The 20355-nt window shown below is 60.4% G+C and overlaps 1 protein-coding gene across 3 annotated transcripts in view; it reads right to left on the reverse strand.

The window, feature by feature from the left end:
* The window catches only part of HTRA3 (HtrA serine peptidase 3), a 34501-nt gene that overhangs the window by 2845 nt on the left and 11301 nt on the right, over positions 1-20355 (reverse strand). For 2 of the 3 annotated variants that reach the window (XM_064584222.1, XM_064584224.1), the window contains exons 3-7: positions 16326-16548; positions 13608-13802; positions 12956-12988; positions 11508-11622; positions 1530-1578 (exon numbers count right to left, since the gene is read on the reverse strand). In XM_064584222.1, coding sequence (XP_064440292.1) covers positions 1530-1578; positions 11508-11622; positions 12956-12988; positions 13608-13802; positions 16326-16548 — 615 coding nt within the window. Of the gene's footprint in view, positions 1-1529; positions 1579-9769; positions 10548-11507; positions 11623-12955; positions 12989-13607; positions 13803-16325; positions 16549-20355 lie in introns of those variants that run through there. The other variant, XM_064584223.1, reaches the window with a different exon arrangement.

The raw sequence follows: 20355 nt of genomic DNA on the forward strand, positions 1-20355 counted from the left end.
AGAAGTGTGGATAGGGGAGGGTGATGGATAGATGGGAGGGTGGGTGGGAGGAGGGATGAGAGAAAGGAAGGAAAGGTAGAAGGATGGATGAACAAATGGATGGATGGATGGATGGATGGATTGATGGATGGATGGATGGAAGGATGGATAAATGGATAGATGAAAGATGAGCAATGAGTGAGTCATGGACTGGATAGACAGAGGCTGGACAGACGGTGGGATGGATGAATGGATGGATGGATGGATGGATGGATGGATGGATGGTGTGATGGATGGATAGATGGATGGTGTGATAGACTGATGGAAGGGTGGTGTGATAGATGGATGGACAAATGGTGTGATGGATGAATGGATGAAAGTCAGAAAGAAAGAACACATTTAATAGATAAAAGTTGGTATATTGGTCTTGATTACAAATGACTGTCAGATTTAATCCCTAGATTAACAGTTAATGAAATGGGAAGAATGATCATTTTAGGGACTGTATAGTTTTGAGGGTATAATCAGTTGAGCATGCCTTAGTTTTCCCGAGAGCACCCAATGCTCCTCCTTCTCCAAATCCTTGGACTTGATTTTGCATATTTTTCACTCTGATTCCCTTCCTTTCCCGTCTTTCTCCTTTTCCTTACACATACCACCCTTTATTCCACTATCAGTGTTTCCAGCCACCCACTCTGCTACAGACATGATACCAACGAGCAGGACAGAGTCCTCACTCCCAAGGAGCTCAGGTTCAAAGTTGAGGGGTGCAGGGCACAAACAGGCAATTCCAACCCATGGGGCCAGTGCAATGCTTGGAAAGGAAGCACAGCTATGCGGGGGGAAAAGGTGGAACTCCCCCCACTTGAGTGGCATGGTGAGTAGAACAGTGTCTCCCCAAAATTCATGCCCACCCAGAACCTCAGAATGTGACCTTTTGTACAAATAGGGTCTTTAAAGATCTAACTGGTTAAGAACCTCTAGGTAGTGTCATCCTGACTTAGGGTGGGACCTAAATCCAAGGACTGGTGTTTTTATAGAAAGAAGAGGGAGATTTGGACACAGACAGAGGAGGCCACAATCTGCAGATGGAGGCAGAGATTGGGGTGATGTGGCTACAAGCCAAGAAACACCTGGAGCCCCCAGAAGCAGGGAGAGCAAAGAGGAACTCCCCACAGAGCCTCCAGTGGGAGCACAGACCTGCTGACGCTCTGATTTTGGACTACTAGCATCCAGAATAGCAAGATAATGAATTCCTATTGTCTTAAGCCACCCAGTTTGTGGTAATTTGTATGGCAGCCATAGAAGCTTTCTTCCTGGAGGAGGGGGCACCTGAATGGAGTCCTGAGGGAGCTGAAGGAACCAATCAGACAAAGGGGGAAAAGGCATTGTAGGCAGAGGGCTGGCCTGAGCAGAGGCTTGGGAGTCTGAGTGTCTGGCCCTTAGGAACACCTGCAGGTGGCCAGACACAGCTGGGCAGGGTCTTGGAGGAGAGCTGAGGAGAGGGATGAGGATGGAGGGGTAACAGGGTTGCATCCTCAGACACTCACCTCGGTGTGATGGTACGCATCCGTATGCCAATGAATCGCTTCTTCCAGTCTGGGAACAAAATAGGACAGGACTCCGTTAGAGCCACTATGAAAGCCTCTGCCCTCCTTGAAGAGCCATGTGGGGCCGAAATTCCCCCCAGGAGCAAAAAGCAGCAGAATCCATCCCACGTGGTCACAGGCTAGAGCTGCCTCTATCCTCCAGGCTGCTGTTGAGGGGCTGGGAGATGTCCTGCCTAGTCTGGTAACTTCAGGCTCACCCTTGCTCTCAGGCCCCATGCAACCACATCAGCTCCCACAGCTGCTTGGCTGCTGAGCCCCACACCCAAACCCCAACGGCCAGTGGGGCTCTCCTCTCCAGCCTCCATCTCACAGGCTCCCCAAACTTGCCTGCTCAGATCTGAACTTGTTACCTTCTCCTGCCTTCCCCATAAATTATAACATTAGCCTATAATGCCCAGTGAGCACTAGCCATGTGCCAGGCCCTCCAGTTGGAGACTTAAACACACAACTCGCCAAGGCTGAGCCAGCCTGTGACTTAAAAAGTGTTTTAACCCCAGAAATAGCATTTACCTATTTGGAACCATAAAACAAGTCTCAGTACAATTAAAGTGTCTTATAAAAACATGCTCTCTGACCACAATGGAATTAAAGTAGAAATCGGTAATAGAAGGGTATCTAGAAGATTTCCAACAACTTAGAAACTAAGTAACACACTTCTGAATTCCTCATCTTCAAAGAAGAAATCAAAAAGGAAATTAGAAAGTATTTAAAACCAATAAAAATGGGAAAATAACGTATCAACAGCTGTGAGGCACAGGTGAATTGGTACACGGGGGAAATGAATAGTACCAGAGTGCCAATATCAGAGAAGAAGAAAGGTCTCACATCACTGATCTTAGCTTTCACCCTGAGAACTAGAAAGAGAAGACCAAATGAAACCCAATGTAAGAGGAAGAAAGGGAATAATAAAGACTAGAAATCAGTGAGATAGAAAACAGAAATTCAATACAGAAAATAAATGAAGAGCAAAAGTTTATTCTTGGAGATCAATTAAATCCATAAGCTTTCAGCCAGACTTATCAGCCAGAAGAAGAAAAAAGAAAAAGACAAGACAATTATCCGTATCAGGATCAGGCATGGGAGAAGGGACATCACCACAGACCCTACAGTATTGGAAGGGTAGTAAGATGTAATTATGAACAACTGGATGCCAACACATTTGACAACTCAGATACAATGCATACATTTCTTGAAGTTTCCAAACTGCCAGATCTCACTCAAGAAGAAGCACATAACCACAGTAGCCGTGCCTTTATTTTGTAGTTAAAAATCTTCCTACAAGGAAAACATCAGGGCCAGATGGTCCCACAGGACAATTCTACCTAATGTTTAGGAAAAAAATAGTATCAATTCTGCAGAAACTCTTTTTTTTTTTTAATTATTTATTTAGTTATTTGAAGAGAGAGATACAGTGAGAAAGGGAACACAAGCAGGGGAGTGGCAGAGGGAGAAGCAGGCTTCCCGCCGAGCGGGGAGCCCGATGCGGGGCTCGATCCCAGGACCCTGGGATCATGACCTGAGCCGAAGGCAGACGCTTAACGACTGAGCCACCCAGGCACCCCCTGCAGAAACTCTTCTAGAAAACTGAAAATGAGTGAACACCTCTGGGATGTTGTGATTTATAAGAAATATGTGTTTTGGTTTTTAGCACATGGCCCCTAAAACTTCTGTAATTCCCTGTGACAAGCACTCTGGGAACATCTTTTTGCTGCCAGCCCCTGAAATTGCCTCATGGTGATACATGTGTGAAGGATGTCTTCTGTTACTCTTACAAGAAGCCCCTTTCAACCACTCCCAAGTGTACGTTACTGAGGTGGTTTTGAGAAGCCCCTAAGGATGGGTCTGGTTGCCAGGAAACCTACAATGTGATTAGGGGGTTGAACTTTCAGCCCCAACCTCCGCACCCCTTCTGGGAGAAGTAAGGGGCTGGACGTGCAAATAATCACCAATGGCAGTGATTTGAACTAATTGTGCCTACATGATGAAGACTATACAACCCCAAGAGCGGGGATCAGAGAGCTTCCAGGTCGGTGGATGTGGAGGTGCTCCGTGTCCTTTCCCAGACCTACCCTGTGCTTCTCTCCAGTTGTTGTTCTTGAATCATACCTCTTTATACACAAACTGGTCATCTAGCCAGTAAACTGCTTTCCTGAGCTCTGTGAGCTGCTCCAGCAAATGATCAAACCCAAGGAGGGGGCCGTGGGAACCCCCAATCTCTAGCCGGTGGGTCAGAAGCACAGGTGACAGGCTGGACTTGTGATTGGCATCTGAAGTGGGGGGGCGGTCTTGTGCGACCTTAACCGTGGGTTCTGACACTACCTCCGTGTAGATAGTGTTAGACTTGGGTGAAACGGTAGGACAGCCAGCTGGTGTGGGGAAGCCCCTTGCATTTGGTCACTAGGGTGTCAGAAGTGAAGCAGTATCATAGCAGAGAACTGAGGACAGACAAGAGGCACAGGAGGAGTGTTCTTCCTAAAAATTTCCCAACCATCATCCTGACGCCAAAATCAGGAGAGAAAACTAGACCAATACCCCTCACAAAGACGGCTGCAAAAAACCCTCAGACATTTTCCGCAAATCAAATCCAACAACATATCCCAAGGATAATGCATCACGACTGAGGGAGCTTTATCCCAGGAATGCAAGGATGGTTTACCATTCAAAAATCAGCCAACGCAATTTACCACATGAACAAACTACAAAGGAAAGTCGCCATCTCAAAAGGTGCAGAAAAGGTGTCTGACAAAATCTTCTAACATCTGTTCCTAAAAAAACCTACGAACTCAAGGGAACTTTTTCCACCTGATGAAGCGCCTGCAAGAGACGTTGAGCGAGCATCCTCCTTGCTGGTGAGAGATAGAGACTTCTCCCCAAAGGCAGGAATGACGCCACCCCATCCACTCTCACCACTTATTCAATATCTTACGGAGGCTCCAGCCAGGCAAGAACAAAAGAAAAGGCATCCACGCTGGAAAGAAGCCAAACTGACTCTGTGCACAGACTGCAGAATCATCTGTGTGGAAAGCTGATGGAACCCACAGAAAGTCCTACCAGCATAAGCTGTGAAGGTCACGGGATCTCTCATGATTAATCAACATACGAAAATCAACATTACTTGTATATTCTGGTGACGAACAATCGGAAATTGAACTTTAACATTGAAACAATTGAAACAACTGAAATTGAAATCATGAATTGACAAGCTGATTCTAAAATCCATGTGGAAATGCAAAGGATTCCGCAAAACCAGAATGATGTTGGAGGCGGGACAAAGCCAGAGAGCTAACATTGCCTGACTTGAAGACATTGCAGAGCTGCGGTAATCAGGACAGACAGACAAGTGGGACAGAACGGGCTCATTTTATTTTTGACAAAGGAGTAAAGGCCATTCAGTGGAGAAAAACACACGATGTCGGGACAACTGACTCTCCAAAGCGGGAAAAAAAAAAAGAAGAACTTTGATTCATACTTTGCACTCTTTTAAAAAATTAATTCAAATTGCATCATCATCCTAACTCAAAGACTTCAGAAAGTAAACTGCTAGAAGAAAATGTAGGAGAAGATATCCCTGACGTTTGGTTAGCAAAGATTTCTTAGATACAATTCCACACGCAACGATCCATTGAAAAAAAATTGGCAAATGAGACTTCATAAAAATTGATAAAACGCCCACTCTTTGAAGGCGCCGTCAGGGGAATGAAAAGTTAAGCTGCGGGAGGAGACATTTGCAGCTCGTCTCTCTGACAAAGGTTCCCATCCAGAATGCACCCAGACCCCTCCCAAAACCTAGTAAGAACACAAAAAACCCAACTTTTTAAAGTGGGCAAAATATCTCAACTAACATTTTCGCAGGGCGGGGGCGGGGGGCTGGCCCGTGGCTCTGCTGGGCCTGTGACTTTGGTGTTTACCCCCAGCAAGTGCAGCCCCGGGACGCTTTGGAGCAGAGTGTGATCTGCCCTACGTGGTCTGCTCTACGTTTTGAAAGGACCCCTCGGCTGGGAAGCGTCTGTGGAGCAAGGGCAGCTGCTCATCCCAGTGCAGTGCTCCACGATGGGGCCAGGCTGGTGATGGAAATCTGGGAGTCACTCCCTAGATGGCATTTCCATCCATAGGTGGGGTGAGGTCCTCAGAGCTAGGAGAAAGGCCTGGCAGAGGCCTAGGCCCTCCATCCTGCTCCTGACATGGGTGCTGGCCCCTCCTCAGCATCGCTCAGAACCCCAAGGTCATGCTTCAAAACAGGAAGGAGCCTGAACTTCCCGTGCTTGCGCGTGAGCAGCATCCTGGCTGGGCAGAGGGGCAGCCCTGTCCCCCCAGAGACCGAGGCCATCCGGTTAGAGACCTTGGTTGGAAGCCCACTGCCCACCCCAGAGCCAGCAGGCTCAGCCAGTGCGGCTTCTCCAGAAACCCTGGCCAGTGGGGCTGGTGCGGGGTGGCCTGATTGAGTTTGGGGGTCAGCAGACAACCCTGTGTGTCCTCCTTCACGGGGAGATCAGCCAGATGCAGAGGGTCCCGTGCGCTGTGCTGGGAACAGGGAGGTGGGCTGAAGGTCCCGACTTTGTTTCCTACTACACAGGCCGTGGGAACACTCGACCCACGTGAGGCAAGAAAGCCAGTGAAGGAAATGAAACGGTAGGGAGGGGGGAGGAGGGGAGGGGAGGGGGTTCGGGGACAGAGCAGAGGGAGGAGAAGGGGGAAGAGAGCTGGCTTTGGGTACCGATCACTCCCTTCAGAGACTGGCAGCCCCCCACACTGCAAGGGCACTGATGCCGCTGGACAGGGTACCCAAAGGGGTTCGCTGTACGCAACGGGAGTTTCACCTCAACAAAACCCCAAACCAAGCCAGAGAGCAGCTCAGGCCTGGGGCTTTGCAGGCATCAGGGCTGACCCCTCCTTTGCCCCCTGAACCCCCATCCCAGGAGCTGCCCCTGTGCCTCGCTCACACTCTGCATCCCTCCTTCCAGCAAGCCCTGTTGGCTCCAAGTTCAACACTGACCCGGACCCAACCAGGCCTCACCCTGCAGCCGCTGTCACCCCGGCCTCGGCCCCTGCTAGTTTCCCGCAGCGGACTCCCCGCCCAGCACCCGAGGCCGCCAGCCTATGCCCGCCGCCCCGCACCCCGCGCCCCCTCCCCCTGCCCCCTCACAGGACATACGGGGGCTCCCGCGGCCCGCCGCCCCCCCCGCGCCCCCTCCCCCTGCCCCCTCACAAGACATACGGGGGTTCCTGCAGCCCACCGCCCCCCTGCGCCCCCTCTCCCCTCCCCCTGCCCCCCTCACAGGACATACAGGGACTCCTGCGGCCCGCCACCCCCCCCCCGCGCCCCCTCTCCCCTCCCCCCACACAGGACATACGGGGGCTCCTGCAGCCCGCCACCCCCCTGCGCCCCCTCCCCCCACTCCCCTCCCCCTGCCCCCCTCACAGGACATACGGGGGCTCCCGCGGCCCGCCGCCCCCCCCGCCCCCCCCTGCCCCCCTCACAGGACATACGGGGGCTCCTGCAGCCCGCCACCCCCCTGCGCCCCCTCCCCCCACTCCCCTCCCCCTGCCCCCCTCACAGGACATACGGGGACTCCTGCAGCCCGCCACCCCCCCGCGCCCCCTCTCCCTGCCCCCTTCACAGGACATACGGGGGCTCCCGCGGCCCGCCGCCCCCCCCGCGCCCCCCCTGCCCCCCTCACAGGACATACGGGGGCTCCTGCGGCCCGCCACCCCCCCGCGCCCCCCCTGCCCCCCTCACAGGACATACGGGGGCTCCCGCGGCCCGCCGCCCCCCCGCGCCCCCCCTGCCCCCCTCACAGGACATACGGGGGCTCCTGCAGCCCGCCGCCCCCCCGCGCCCCCTCCCCCCACTCCCCTCCCCCTGCCCCCTCACAGGACATACGGGGGCTCCCGCGGCCCGCCGCCCCCCCGCGCCCCCCCTGCCCCCCTCACAGGACATACGGGGGCTCCCGCGGCCCGCCGCCCCCCCCCCGCCCCCCCCTGCCCCCCTCACAGGACATACGGGGCTCTTGCAGCCCGCCGCCCCCCCCGCGCACCCCCTGCCCCCCTCACAGGACATACGGGGGCTCCTGCAGCCCGCCACCCCCCTGCGCCCCCTCCCCCCACTCCCCTCCCCCTGCCCCCCTCACAGGACATACGGGGGCTCCCGCGGCCCGCCGCCCCCCCGCGCCCCCCCCTGCCCCCCTCACAGGACATACGGGGGCTCCCGCGGCCCGCCGCCCCCCCCGCGCCCCCCCTGCCCCCCTCACAGGACATACGGGGGCTCCCGCGGCCCGCCGCCCCCCCGCGCCCCCCCTGCCCCCCTCACAGGACATACGGGGGCTCCTGCAGCCCGCCACCCCCCCTGCGCCCCCTCCCCCCACTCCCCTCCCCCTGCCCCCCTCACAGGACATACGGGGGCTCCCGCGGCCCGCCGCCCCCCCGCGCCCCCCCTGCCCCCCTCACAGGACATACGGGGGCTCCCGCGGCCCGCCGCCCCCCCCGCGCCCCCCCTGCCCCCCTCACAGGACATACGGGGGCTCCCGTGGCCCGCCGCCCCCCCGCGCCCCCCCTGCCCCCCTCACAGGACATACGGGGGCTCCCGCGGCCCGCCGCCCCCCCCCCGCCCCCCCCTGCCCCCCTCACAGGACATACGGGGGCTCCCGCGGCCCGCCGCCCCCCCGCGCCCCCCCTGCCCCCCTCACAGGACATACGGGGGCTCCCGCGGCCCGCCGCCCCCCCCCGCCCCCCCCCTGCCCCCCTCACAGGACATACGGGGCTCTTGCGGCCCGCCGCCCCCCCCGCGCCCCCCCCTGCCCCCCTCACAGGACATACGGGGGCTCCTGCAGCCCGCCACCCCCCTGCGCCCCCTCCCCCCACTCCCCTCCCCCTGCCCCCCTCACAGGACATACGGGGGCTCCCGCGGCCCGCCGCCCCCCCGCGCCCCCCCTGCCCCCCTCACAGGACATACGGGGGCTCCCGCGGCCCGCCCGCCCCCCCCGCGCCCCCCCTGCCCCCCTCACAGGACATACGGGGGCTCCCGCGGCCCGCCGCCCCCCCGCGCCCCCCCCTGCCCCCCTCACAGGACATACGGGGGCTCCTGCAGCCCGCCACCCCCCCTGCGCCCCCCTCCCCCCACTCCCCTCCCCCTGCCCCCCTCACAGGACATACGGGGGCTCCCGCGGCCCGCCGCCCCCCCGCGCCCCCCCTGCCCCCCTCACAGGACATACGGGGGCTCCCGCGGCCCGCCGCCCCCCCCCGCGCCCCCCCTGCCCCCCTCACAGGACATACGGGGGCTCCCGCGGCCCGCCGCCCCCCCCGCGCCCCCCCTGCCCCCCTCACAGGACATACGGGGGCTCCTGCAGCCCGCCACCCCCCTGCGCCCCCTCCCCACCACTCCCCTCCCCCTGCCCCCCTCACAGGACATACGGGGCTCCTGCGGCCCGCCGCCCCCGCTAGAGTAAAGGCTCCCGGCTGCGCGCTCGGCCTCGCCCGGCCCACGGCCCACGGGAGTCCAGGCTGCGCGCAGGCGCACATGCGCTGTGGGCCCCTCTGGCCGGAGCCTCACGCTGCAGCCCCGAGCGCTGAGCAGCGGTCCTAGCCGCGGGCTGCAGAGCCGAGCTCAGGTTTCGGGGACACTAAAGCCTCGGGGGCCTTGGAGAAGGGACAGTGGGCTGCAGAGCACAGGTGCTGCCCCGTCACACCCTTGCCTCCGGCTGCTGCCTCCCGGCCTGGGGGGAAACACTCTAGCCCACAGGTGTCCCTCCCTAGTCTGCCCGTGACCTGGAGGCCAGGGAATGTGCATTCCAGTCTCTGATTGCCGGAACCCCAGCGCCTCCCTGCAGCTCTCCCTGGGCGCACAGGCCACAGAGAGCCCCGGGGCAGGAGACGAGTGACGTTTCCACTCCCCAGGCTGGATGGGACCCCACAGTTCACAGAGGGCCAGACATCCATAGCCACCCAGCCCCACTGACCCAAACACCCCGGGGGGTACACTCTAGTCCTAAACCTGGCTGAGCCCCCAGACTCTCCTGCGGCCTGAAGCTGAGGTTCCCTTGGACCAGCATGGTGGCCCCTCTTCCCTTGAGAGCCCCCCAGAGGCCTCTGTACCCCATACCTAGACAGGAACAAGAAATGCACTGTAATGTCTCCTTGGTTTAATTTAAGGATGCCTTGTTTTAAAGAACTTTAGATTAACTGGGTTTAAGTATTTTGATAATTTTATTAAGACAAAAAAGCAGGAGTAAACACCAGTCAACTTCAGAAGGGCTTTAAATTAAAGATTCAGTCATCCAGCTAAGATTTGTTGGGCTTTCTGATGAGTCCACATGTCCTGAGGGAGGTGACAGCTCTCGGGACAGGGCCTGAGAGTTTCCCAGGGTATCTGGGGTGAGGTCAGCACTGACAGGGATGGTCTCTGCACCACAAAAGGAACAGACCCTGCTGGCCCCTGGTGGGTTCCGAGAGAGGAGAGGAAGTGAGGCAAGAAGCGAGAGGATGCTATCATCCGATCTTTCTAACAGTCACCTGACAGCTCAGTCTGCAAAATGCAGATCCACCGATTTCCAGGAAGGGAGCTAAAGTGAAAGGCACCCGTGGAGCAAAGGATAATTACACTAGAAAAGCTCATTTATTAGAGAAAGCACCAAGGCTATGACAGGTATGAAGGTGCAACCCTGGGTTAAGTTCTGAGTTTCCTAGCAGCCAAGGAGAAAAGATGTGGGGTTGATGCCCCCCTGTCCAATAGAAGAAGCGTTGAGCTTCTTCAGGGAAGACTGGCTCTACCCTGGCTCCAGGCCATCTTCACATGAGGGACCCCGATGAACCCAATGGAGTCCTCAACAGTGGTTCTTCGCATGACCAGTCCTCATGGCACTGGTCTTGGCTGCACTGGGCTCCGTGTGCTTGGCTGGTGGGATTGTGGAGGATCAGGCAAGCATGAGGAAGCCCCCTGCTCTCAATGAACTGCTGGTTAGGGGGCTGGGAGGAGACATGGAAGCAATTTGAAGGTGTGAGTAGTGGGGTCAACGCAGGTCTGGGCATTGGCCAGGTGGGCATGGGAGACAAAATGGCGGGAGACATTCACTTGGGCTAAAATGAGAGGCGGAAAAGTGGAGGGCACCAGGAAACTCCTGAGATCAGGAGATGTAGGACCCTCCTTTGGAAGGCAGCTACGACCACCAACTTTAAGAAGGTGATGGGCAGGCCCTCACTGGGGAGAGTAAGCTGTGCCTGGCCAAGGCCTCCCCCAGGTGGGTGCTCATGGCCATCCAGGTGTGGGTAGGGAGGGCTGGACACCCCTGTGTAGATGGGGAGATGGGGCTGAGAGGAAGATGCCTTCCAAGGATCAGGGGCTTGGGCTCTGCTCCCCTGGAGTAGAGAATACCCTCCTGGACAGGTTACATGACCAAGGCTAAAAGAGGGAGTCCTTAGGGATGAGCAGATGGGAGGGAGGGAGGGTAGATGGGTGGATGGCTGGGTAGGAGTGGATAAAAGAGCAGATAGGTAGATAGGTGGGTGTGTGTGTGAGTGGATGGAAGGAAGAGTGGGTGGATGGGTGGATAGGTGGATGGATGGATGGATGGATGGATGGATGGATGGATGGATGGAAGGAAGGAAGGGAGGAAAGGAGAGAGGGAGGGAGGGAGGGAGGGAGGAAGAAAGGAAAGACCGGTTCTGTCTATAGCAGCCCAGAGAAGTGGAGCCTGGTGGCCCAGGCTGCTGGAGGTGGGAGATGGGAGGTGGGAGGTGGGTGGGGGACACCCCCCGCCAGAAGGGGAGCATCGGGAGGGGCGGGGGTTCACATGACCATGAGGTAAGGGGAGGAAGACAGAGGCCACAGCTGAGGAGTGCGGGGTTCTGGGAACTTCAGGATGGGCACGAGGTGAGCAGGGAAGGACGGGGTCCCCTGCCTCAGCAGCCCCCAGGGCAACGCTGTACCTTTGACGTGCTTGTCCTGGAACTCCGTGAGGAAGCGCGTGATGCGGTCTGAGGGGATGGCGAAGGAGATGCCGGCTGCCACCTTGAGTGTGTTGATGCCAATGACCTCGCCGTCCTGGGCAGGGTGGTCAGAGGGGCGGTCACCCGGGAGCCGGAGTACCAAGTACCGCGTCCTCCCTGAGGCTCCCAGGACAGTCCCAAGCTGTCCTGGAAAGGCCCTCTGGCGTTCACCTCCGGGTCAGGGACCCCCCCACCTCTCCCTCCAAACCCACCCCTCCTCTCCCTAGCTCAGATCTGCCCCTCAGGCAGTGCCCACCGAGGAGGACACACCCACCCCGGCAGCATCCAGAGGGGCTGGAGCCCGGAGAGGGCGTGACGAGGCCTCTGGGACCGGAACCTCTCTCCCCAGTGCTTCTAGAAGTGGGGCTGGGGGCATGTGGCCTGGGCAGCTCCCCAGCACCCACCCACCCTGTCTGTCCCCCGGGAGCTGGCCTCCCACCCTGCCCCTGCCCTGTACCCCCTCAAGGCTACGGCCTGGGTCACCAGACACCTCGTTCTTGACACCCTCCCAGGAAGACGCTCCTCCTCCCAGCCCGGCACATACCCCTGCTTTTCCCGCCTCCAGCATAAAGCCCGCGCGCATGAGCTTTTGTGAACGCCCGTGCTGGGGCTCGGGTCCCGGTGCACGCCTGCGGGGCTGCTTGGGCGCAGGGTGAAGCTCCCTCTGAGCCCTCCCGCTCGTGCTGTGCCTTCTCCCCGGACTAGCTTTCTCCTGCATGTCCCCTCAACCCCAAACCCACAGTCTCCACGGCCCAGATGAGATACTCCCGCCTCCAACAAGCCCTCCCTGCCTGCGATTCCTCCAGAGTCCCCTCACTGTTCCTCATGTCACACGGGCGTGCTCATGTCTGACACGCTGCAGCATGGATGGGCGCTCCCGGGGTGGGGACAGCATCCAATACTTTGGGGCCCAGGAGCTGAACTGATTTCTGACTCCTGGTTTATTCTAGAAATCTCACCTGGGATGAGAATGAGCCTGAATCTGGGGCCCAGGACAGACGTGGGGTGGGGGGGACCCAAGAGGACGGGGAAAGGACAAGGATGCCCCCTCACCTCACATGTAAACACAAAGATGGGGGGCCCAGAGCAGTGAGCAGCCCTGACCTGTGTCTCCCCTGCCCCAGGTCCTTGCTGGGCACATAGCCCTGCTTGGCCACTGTTCCGGGTCATCCTCATTCCTCAGACAGCCCAGCATCTCTGGGGTGTACGGGGGGTAGGGGGCCCAGGGCGGCATGTGCTTGGGGTCATGTCCTCCCGGACCTCCGGCCTCGCGGTCGGGTGTGAAGATTCAAGGCCCATCTTTGGGGTTCCCTCCCCGCCTTGAGGCTGTACTGCCGTGTGAGCAGAGCCCCAGAAAACTAGAGACCTCTGCCCTTGGGGTCACTTACCAGGTTCACCAGTGGTCCCCCGGAGTTCCCGTACTGCAAGGGGAGGAAACTCGACGTGAGCTCAGCCCTGAGCCCGCCCGAGGGCCCCCGAAGCTCTGTCTCCCAACCCTTATTCCAACCAGCCCAGAGATGGGTCATCGAATTTCACCCTCAACGGCATTGAAAGGCCTCACTGCACCCCCATTTCACAGGTAAGGGAGCCTGGACCCTAGAGGCCACGCAGACGGCTGTCAGATGACCCGTGCGCCCCACACAGACACACAGGCTGCCTCCAGGCTTGCTCCACGGCTCAGTTACATCCCACCGGCTGCGAGGGGTCTCTACGAAGGCTCACATTTCCAGAAGAGCCCGAACCACGGCAAACCCAGAAATGTGGGCACTCTGTGAGTGTGAAAGGTGCCCTCAGCTACAGTAACAATACTAACCGTGACAAAAGGAATGCTGGTAGTGGGGGGGGGTGACTTGGGCAGAGACTCTCTGCGTCTCTGAAGGGCTGTCCCAGCTCAGGGCAGCAGCTTCTAACCCCCAGGGCGGACCCGGCACCCAGGTGCAGAAGTCACAGGGACTCCAAGCTCCGTTGAGCGTAAAGAAGGAACTTTCTAGCGAGCAGATGTGCTCAGTGATGGGGTGAGCTCTGGGGACAGGGACTCACGTTGATGATGGCATCTGTCTGGATGTAGTCCATGTCCGAGTCCCGGAGGCCCAGCTCCTTGCCGTCCCGCTGGGCCGTGCTGACGATGCCCGTGGTCACAGTGTTCTGCAGGGCAAAGGGGCTGCCGATGGCCACCACGAACTCGCCGGGCCGCAGGTCTGCCGAGCGGCCCAGTAGCAGGGCCGGCAGCTTTTTCTGGAGGGGGGACACGGGAAGGGAGGCTCAGCCGTCTGCCTTTGGTGGGACCGGAGCCAGATCAAGGCCAGGCCCCCAGCGGGGTGGTCCCAGGAAGGCAGGAGCAGCTGGATAGAGCTGTCAGGGGCGAAGGCCAAGGCAAGTCGCCAACTCAGACAGAAGCCAAGCTGGCCTCCAGCTGACCCGTAGTAGGAGAGACTCAGGCTGGAGTTCTTGCAACAGAGGCTCAGCTGCTCTCTGACCAACCACGGGTTTCCCCAGGCGGCTGCAGGGGTCACACACAGGGAGGATGCACAGAAGGTCCAGCCAGCCATGGCCTCTGAGGTCCTGGAGCCCAGAGGTTCGATGGTCACAGGTCCCTCTGAAATCTGATAGGAGCTATGAATACCATCCAAAATGCATCACACGCAAACTGATGATGCATACGACCGAGAGTCTTCTGGGAAGCCTGGAGTCCAGGTGAGGACTCGGAACCCTACTGTTGGAATCCTTGATCCAGCTCAACCTGATCTCCCAGTATAGACACACAGGGAAACTGAGGCCCAGAGCAATAAAGTGACTTAGCCAAGCTCTGCCATCACCCTCTGCACACTGAGACACCTGCTCGCTCCATTTCCATGTGGAGCCAGCGGAGCCTGTCTGTCTGTCCACTCTGCAGCTAGACTGGGAGCTCTGGGAGCTGGCCGTGTTGGGTTTGCCTCCATGGTCTGGACGCTGCAGAGTCCCGAGCCCTGGTTAAGGTGCTGAGTGGACGCACCGGTGTCCCTGACATCGACGGGAGCTGAGGCGCTCTCGCCAGCACCCCCGTCAATCTGGGGATTTGGTGTCGTACCACTTCCATCCAACGCCACCACTGGGGCGGCCAGGTACGGGGCACCACCTCTGTGCACTCCTGGGGTCTGGAATGACTTGCAGACACAAAGCTTTATAAGAAGGTGCTGGTGACCATCGTGCCCCCATCACAGGGGCCTCACGCTGGCTCTGGACAAGGACCGCACACCTCCGACCCTCCGACTGCCCGATTCCATCTGGTGGGAGGGCGGGGGTCCTGGCACAGAGAGTCCCAGGCGGAGGGTAAGGACCCACAGGGATGACACTTCCATCACTGGCCGGCCACAGGGAGGGATGACAATGCCCAGGCCTAGGGGATGCTCTTCCTCACTGCTCCTGAGTGGCCTGGGGCAGCAGCTCTCCCCAAAGCTGGGGGAGTTCCCACGCACAGGACTCAGGAGCTGAGAGGCAGTTCCTGCTGTCGAGGAGAAGCGGTGGGTGCTGATCGTGCCTGCAGGCATGAGGGTACATGGGCCTTACCGATTCCACCAGCACCTGCGGCCACCGAGGGCCGCCGGGGTGTGCCCCGCCCTAGGATTCAGCCACAGCCCCAGGAATGGGAGGGACCCAGCGGCAGCCAGACCTGGGGTCCCGGCTGGCTCTGCATCATCCTGTGAGGGTCCTTGGCGGGGGGCTGCACACTGTGGCCCTCAGGCTGTTTTTGTAAATCAAGTTTTATTGGAACCCAGCCACGTGTTTGTATCGCCTGCGGCTGCTGCAGAGTTAGGAGGTGCCCACAGAGCGCAGGCCCCACAAAGCCCAGGAGTATTTACTACTTGGAGTCTCACCACAAACGCTGCCAACCTCTGCCCTTGAGCACACCCCCTGCCCCCCGCCAGCCTGAGTGTCCTCATCTTTGGAATGGACGCGGCGTCCCCAGGCTCTGTAACTGCCATCAAAGGGTCAAATGTGGGGAAGGGCCCACGTTAGGGCAAATCTCTTCTCCCTTGATGGGGCAGGAAGGAACCTCCTCACAAAAGACTCATTATCGCCCAAACTGTACACTTCTGTTCAGAAAGAGCAGAAACCAGATTCAAGGTCAGCCAAGCCAGACTCACCGGCACAGATGGCCCCACGGGTCGCCGACCTCACGGCGGGGGTGGCCCACAGCGGCCCTCACGGACAGTCCTGACCACGACCCTGGACCAGCCCTGCCCCAGGTCAGCATGATCTTGGGCAATGGCCTAACCTCTCTGAGCCTCAGTTTCCCCTCTGAAATAGCAGGACACTGACATCCCTTCTGCCAAGGGCCGTGGGGGGCCTCCTGCACACAGTTGCTGGCACTGAGGGGGGGGGGTGGCCCCGCTGTGGGCTGTCCAGCCAGCTGGGGGGACCGCATGTGGAGGGACCGGGTCATATGTCCCAGGGCTCCCCACAGCTTCTGTCGGCTACACAGGGACAACTACATCTGGAGTCAGCCTGGGAGGGACACTGGGACCGTCCCTGGGCCTTGGAGGGCCTCCCTGCGGGAATGGCGGGGGGACGGCAGCCTAGCTCCGCGCCTGGCAGCTCAGGGAAGCACGGCGCGGGGGTCTGCAGACCCCGGTTCTAGTCTGACTTGACCCGTGACTAGAAGCAAACTGCCGGGTGCTCCCCGGGCCTCGGTTCCTCCAAGTGCCCTGCAGGAAGGTCGGGCCAGCGCCGCTCCGAGCTCTGGGGTCTGGGAAGGTGCCCCCCTGCCCGCCCACTCACTTTGGGGTGGATCTTGATGGTGGCGATGTCCGACTTCTTGTCGATGTCCTTGATGGTGGCCTCGTAGCTGTCACCGTTCTGCAGCTGCACCTTGAGCTGCTGCCGGCCGGAGACAGTGTTGGTGCTGGACACCACGTGGGCGTTGGTGATGATCAAGCCGGCCTCTGACATGATGAAGCCCGAGCCGCTGGACAGGGGCACGTTGCGACCAAACAGAGGGTGTCTGCGGGGAGGTGGGCACAGGCGGGCCATCAGGGCGGGTGGGGGCCTGGACGGGGGGGCCTGGACACAGGGCCTGGACGTAGGGGCTGGATGCGGGGGCCTGGACGTGGAGGCCGGATGCGGGGGCCTGATGTGGGGGCCTGGAAGTGGGGGCTGGATGCGGGGGCCTGATGTGGGGGCCTGGACGTGGGGGTCTGATGTGGGGGCCTGGACGTGGGGCCTGGACGCGGGGGCCTGATGTGGGGGCCTGGACGTGGGAGCTGGATGCGGGGGCCTGATGTGGGGGCCTGGATGTGGGGGCCTGGACGGGGGGGTCTGATGTGGGGGCCTGGATGTGGGGCCTGGACGCGGGGGCCTGATGTGGGGGCCTGGATGGGGGGGCCTGATATGGGGGCCTGGATGTGGGAGCTGGACGCGGGGGCCTGATGTGGGGGCCTGGACACGGGGGCCTGATGTGGGGGCCTGGACGGGGGGGCCTGATGTGGGGGCCTGGACGTGGGGGCTGGATGCGGGGGCCTGATGTGGGGGCCTGGACACGGGGGCCTGATGTGGGGGCCTGGACGTGGGGCCTGGACGCGGGGGCCTGATGTGGGGGCCTGGACACGGGGGCCTGATATGGGGGCCTGGATGGGGGGGCCTGATGTGGGGGCCTGGATGTGGGAGCTGGATGCGGGGGCCTGATGTGGGGGCCTGGACATGGGGCCTGGACGCGGGGGCCTGATGTGGGGGCCTGGACACGGGGGCCTGATGTGGGGGCCTGGACGGGGGGGCCTGATGTGGGGGCCTGGAAGTGGGGGCTGGATGCGGGGGCCTGATGTGGGGGCCTGGATGGGGGGGTCTGATGTGTGGGCCTGGACGTGGGGGCCTGATGTGGGGTCCTGACGTGGGGGCTGGATGCGGGGGCCTGATGTGGGGGCCTGGACACAGGGGCCTGATATGGGGGCCTGGATGGGGGGGCCTGATGTGGGGGCCTGGACGTGGGGCCTGGACGTGGGGGCCTGATGTGGGGCCTGGACGTGGGGGCCGGATGCGGGGGCTGGATGCAGGGGGCCTAGACTTGGGGAGGGGGGTTGGACATGCGGGGCCTGGACATGGGGACCTGGTCGAGGGCACCCGGATATAGGGCCTGAATGTGGGGCTGACCACAGCCATGCAGCAGATGGAAGCAGAGCCCAGCGTGGGGTGAAAGATCATGGGTTTGGAATCCCCGGGCCCAGGGCCAACCCCAGCTCTGCCACCTTCCAGCTGTGGCCTTGGCCAGGTCACTGACACCTGGGCCCATTTCACAGCCAGACAGAGGGGACGACCATCTGCGACTTGCAACTTTCTGGGATGTGTGCATCGGGCCTGTTGGGACAGGCAGGCGATCGTGGCCCTGATAACTCAGCACTGGAGCCAGTCAGGCCGGGACTCTAATCTCAGGCCCATCCCATTTATTATCTGCCTGGCCGTGGGCAGGCCTCGATCTCCCCAGCTAGGAAATGGGGTATGTACCCCGCTGAGTGTGACGCCTGGAGGCAGGAAGTCACTCAGCAAACAGGGCTGCTATTGGCACCAATGGGCACGTAGCCTCTGCTGGGGTTGTCCCACGGCAGGTCCCGGGGGGTAGCTTCCGGGGGGGGCAGATCTGCCTACACAGGGAGAGGGTAGCACTGGGGGGCGGTCTGCTCCCCCAGTGCCGATGGCAGGCTCTGCTCCGTGAATTCTGCACCAGGCACTGTCCTCCCGGAGACTCAGGGCAAGGGACACCAGACGGAGCCGGGCGGGGTGCGCGCTCAGACACACACAGGGCTTCTGCCTCCGTACATGGGGTCCAATGGTCAGAGATCAGAATTCACGGATGCGTGACAATGCCCAAGCCTCGCCAGAGCTGAGAGGAACCCCGGTCCGTGGCCAGGATGCCAGGGAGGAGGGAGGCCGGACGCAGCTCAGGACCCTCTCTGCCACCCCAGAGGGGCCCGGACGGAGCAGGTACTCAGTGCCTGAGGCTGCTTAGCAGAGGTGAGGGAGAAAGGGCACCCCAGGGGTCTGGGACACGAGGGGGAATGTCTCAGGGACGTGAGGGAGTGCAGAAGGCTGCCTCGCGGGCAGGACCAGTGTCAGGGGCTCACGTCACCGAGCCCTCCAAGCCAGATACAAAGTGATTTAATGCCCACGATCACCCTACATGGTAGCAGGCCACAGACGCCGTGGCCCAGGACACGAGGGCCTCGTCTGGGTCAGGCAGCCTGGCCACTCGGCCCTGGGGGGACCGTGGCCTCTGTCCACTCTCACGGTCAGCTTCCCCCGCCGCCCAGCTCTGAGTGTGGCCCGGGGCAGGGGCTGCACCTGACCGCCTCCTGCACCCATGGTAGGAGCTGGCTGTCTGCACGAGGGGCCTGAGGCCGCCGGCGGCCTCCTCCCCCAGGTCAGGGGTCACAGCCAAGGCTCCCAGGCTCGATGAGCATCTCATCTGTGTCTGGGATCTGGCCCACTTGGTCTTGCCCACCCGCCCACTGGGACATGGGCCTCCAAGGCTGATGTGGCAAAGGCATTGCCGCCTGCCAGGCTAGACTGCCGTCAGCAATTAGCTGGCTCGGAGCCTGGTGCCCGGAGCCTTCTAGAAAGACACTGGCCCCATCTGAGCCACTGACAAGGCCAGGGATGTGCCACTTAGCATGTCCAGTTGTAATTTCCTCAATGACATGTCTCGGGGTCTGGAGCCTGCAGAAAGGGCAGGTAAGGGGTCAGCTCTGGGGCCTGAGAGACCTGGGGTCAAAGCCCAGCTTGGCACTCGGCAGCTCTGTGGGCCTGGAGAAGGTCCCCTGCCTCACTCCACACCCAGGGAATGGGAACATCAAAGCCTAGCATCTGGGGTTCAGCCGTGCGTGAGAGCAGAAAGGGCCTCGGGGTGCAGAGTGTCAGTCAGCACGGAGGGGTGGGCCTCCGGTCCTGACTCAGGGTGAGTCCTGCCTGTGCCCGGCTCCCTCCTCTAAGAGGTGGGCACTCACCAGGGCTGTTGAGACACATGTTGGCAAAGCGGCCACCAGGGCTCAGAGCACACAGTTGGTCCAAGGGCATTGCTGTTCTGATGGGGGGCTCGTGCTGTTCATTGCTCGCCCCGTGAAGCACCATCAGGGGTGAAGACAGTCCCTACCCTCCAGAGATGGGGGGCAGTGACACTTCGTGACAAGGGCTCCCACTGGGCAAGCACCATGCCCAGTGAGCAGGGAGCCCCATGCTGGGGCCAGAGATCAGGGCGTGAGCGATTCTACCCACCCCCCAGGGACCCCCATGGGCCTCAGTGTCGGCATCACGGCACCAGCCTGCCTCCAACCCCCCGGGGAAAGCGCCACGCAAACATACAAGGCCCCAGTGCCCTGGCCCGAGGCTGCGGGGTGACTGTCCACTCCGGTGCACAGGGGCCTGGCTCCCTCTGTCCCCCATCAGCGTGGAGGGGTTCGGACCCTACGAGCCTCATCTGGGCGGTTTGGTGGCCCCCTCCACACGCAGGGGCCAAGAGGTGAAGTCAGACAGAAGGAAGAAACACTTTTAACTTGAGACGACCTGCTGCCAATGTTTTCTCTTTGGGAAGTAGAGGTCTCTCTGGGAGGAGACCCCAGGATTCCACGGGCGATCAGCCTTTGGGGTGGCAGTGCTTCCCAGAACCAGCTCAGGCAGCCTCTGTGACACCAGGGCGCCCCCTGCCCCGGGACACACCTGCTTAGCAAACCTGCAGCCCGGAGGGTGCAGGTGTGTATCCATTCCCCTCAGCGAGGACACCAGGGGCAGAGAGTGGGCCTCCCTCTCCAAGGGTACACGCCACGGA

Source organism: Mirounga angustirostris, unplaced genomic scaffold, assembly GCF_029215605.1.
Source record: "Mirounga angustirostris isolate CCGP_5_RB_7025 unplaced genomic scaffold, mMirAng1.0.hap1 SCAF_2, whole genome shotgun sequence".
In the NCBI taxonomy this organism is placed as follows: domain Eukaryota; kingdom Metazoa; phylum Chordata; class Mammalia; order Carnivora; family Phocidae; genus Mirounga; species Mirounga angustirostris.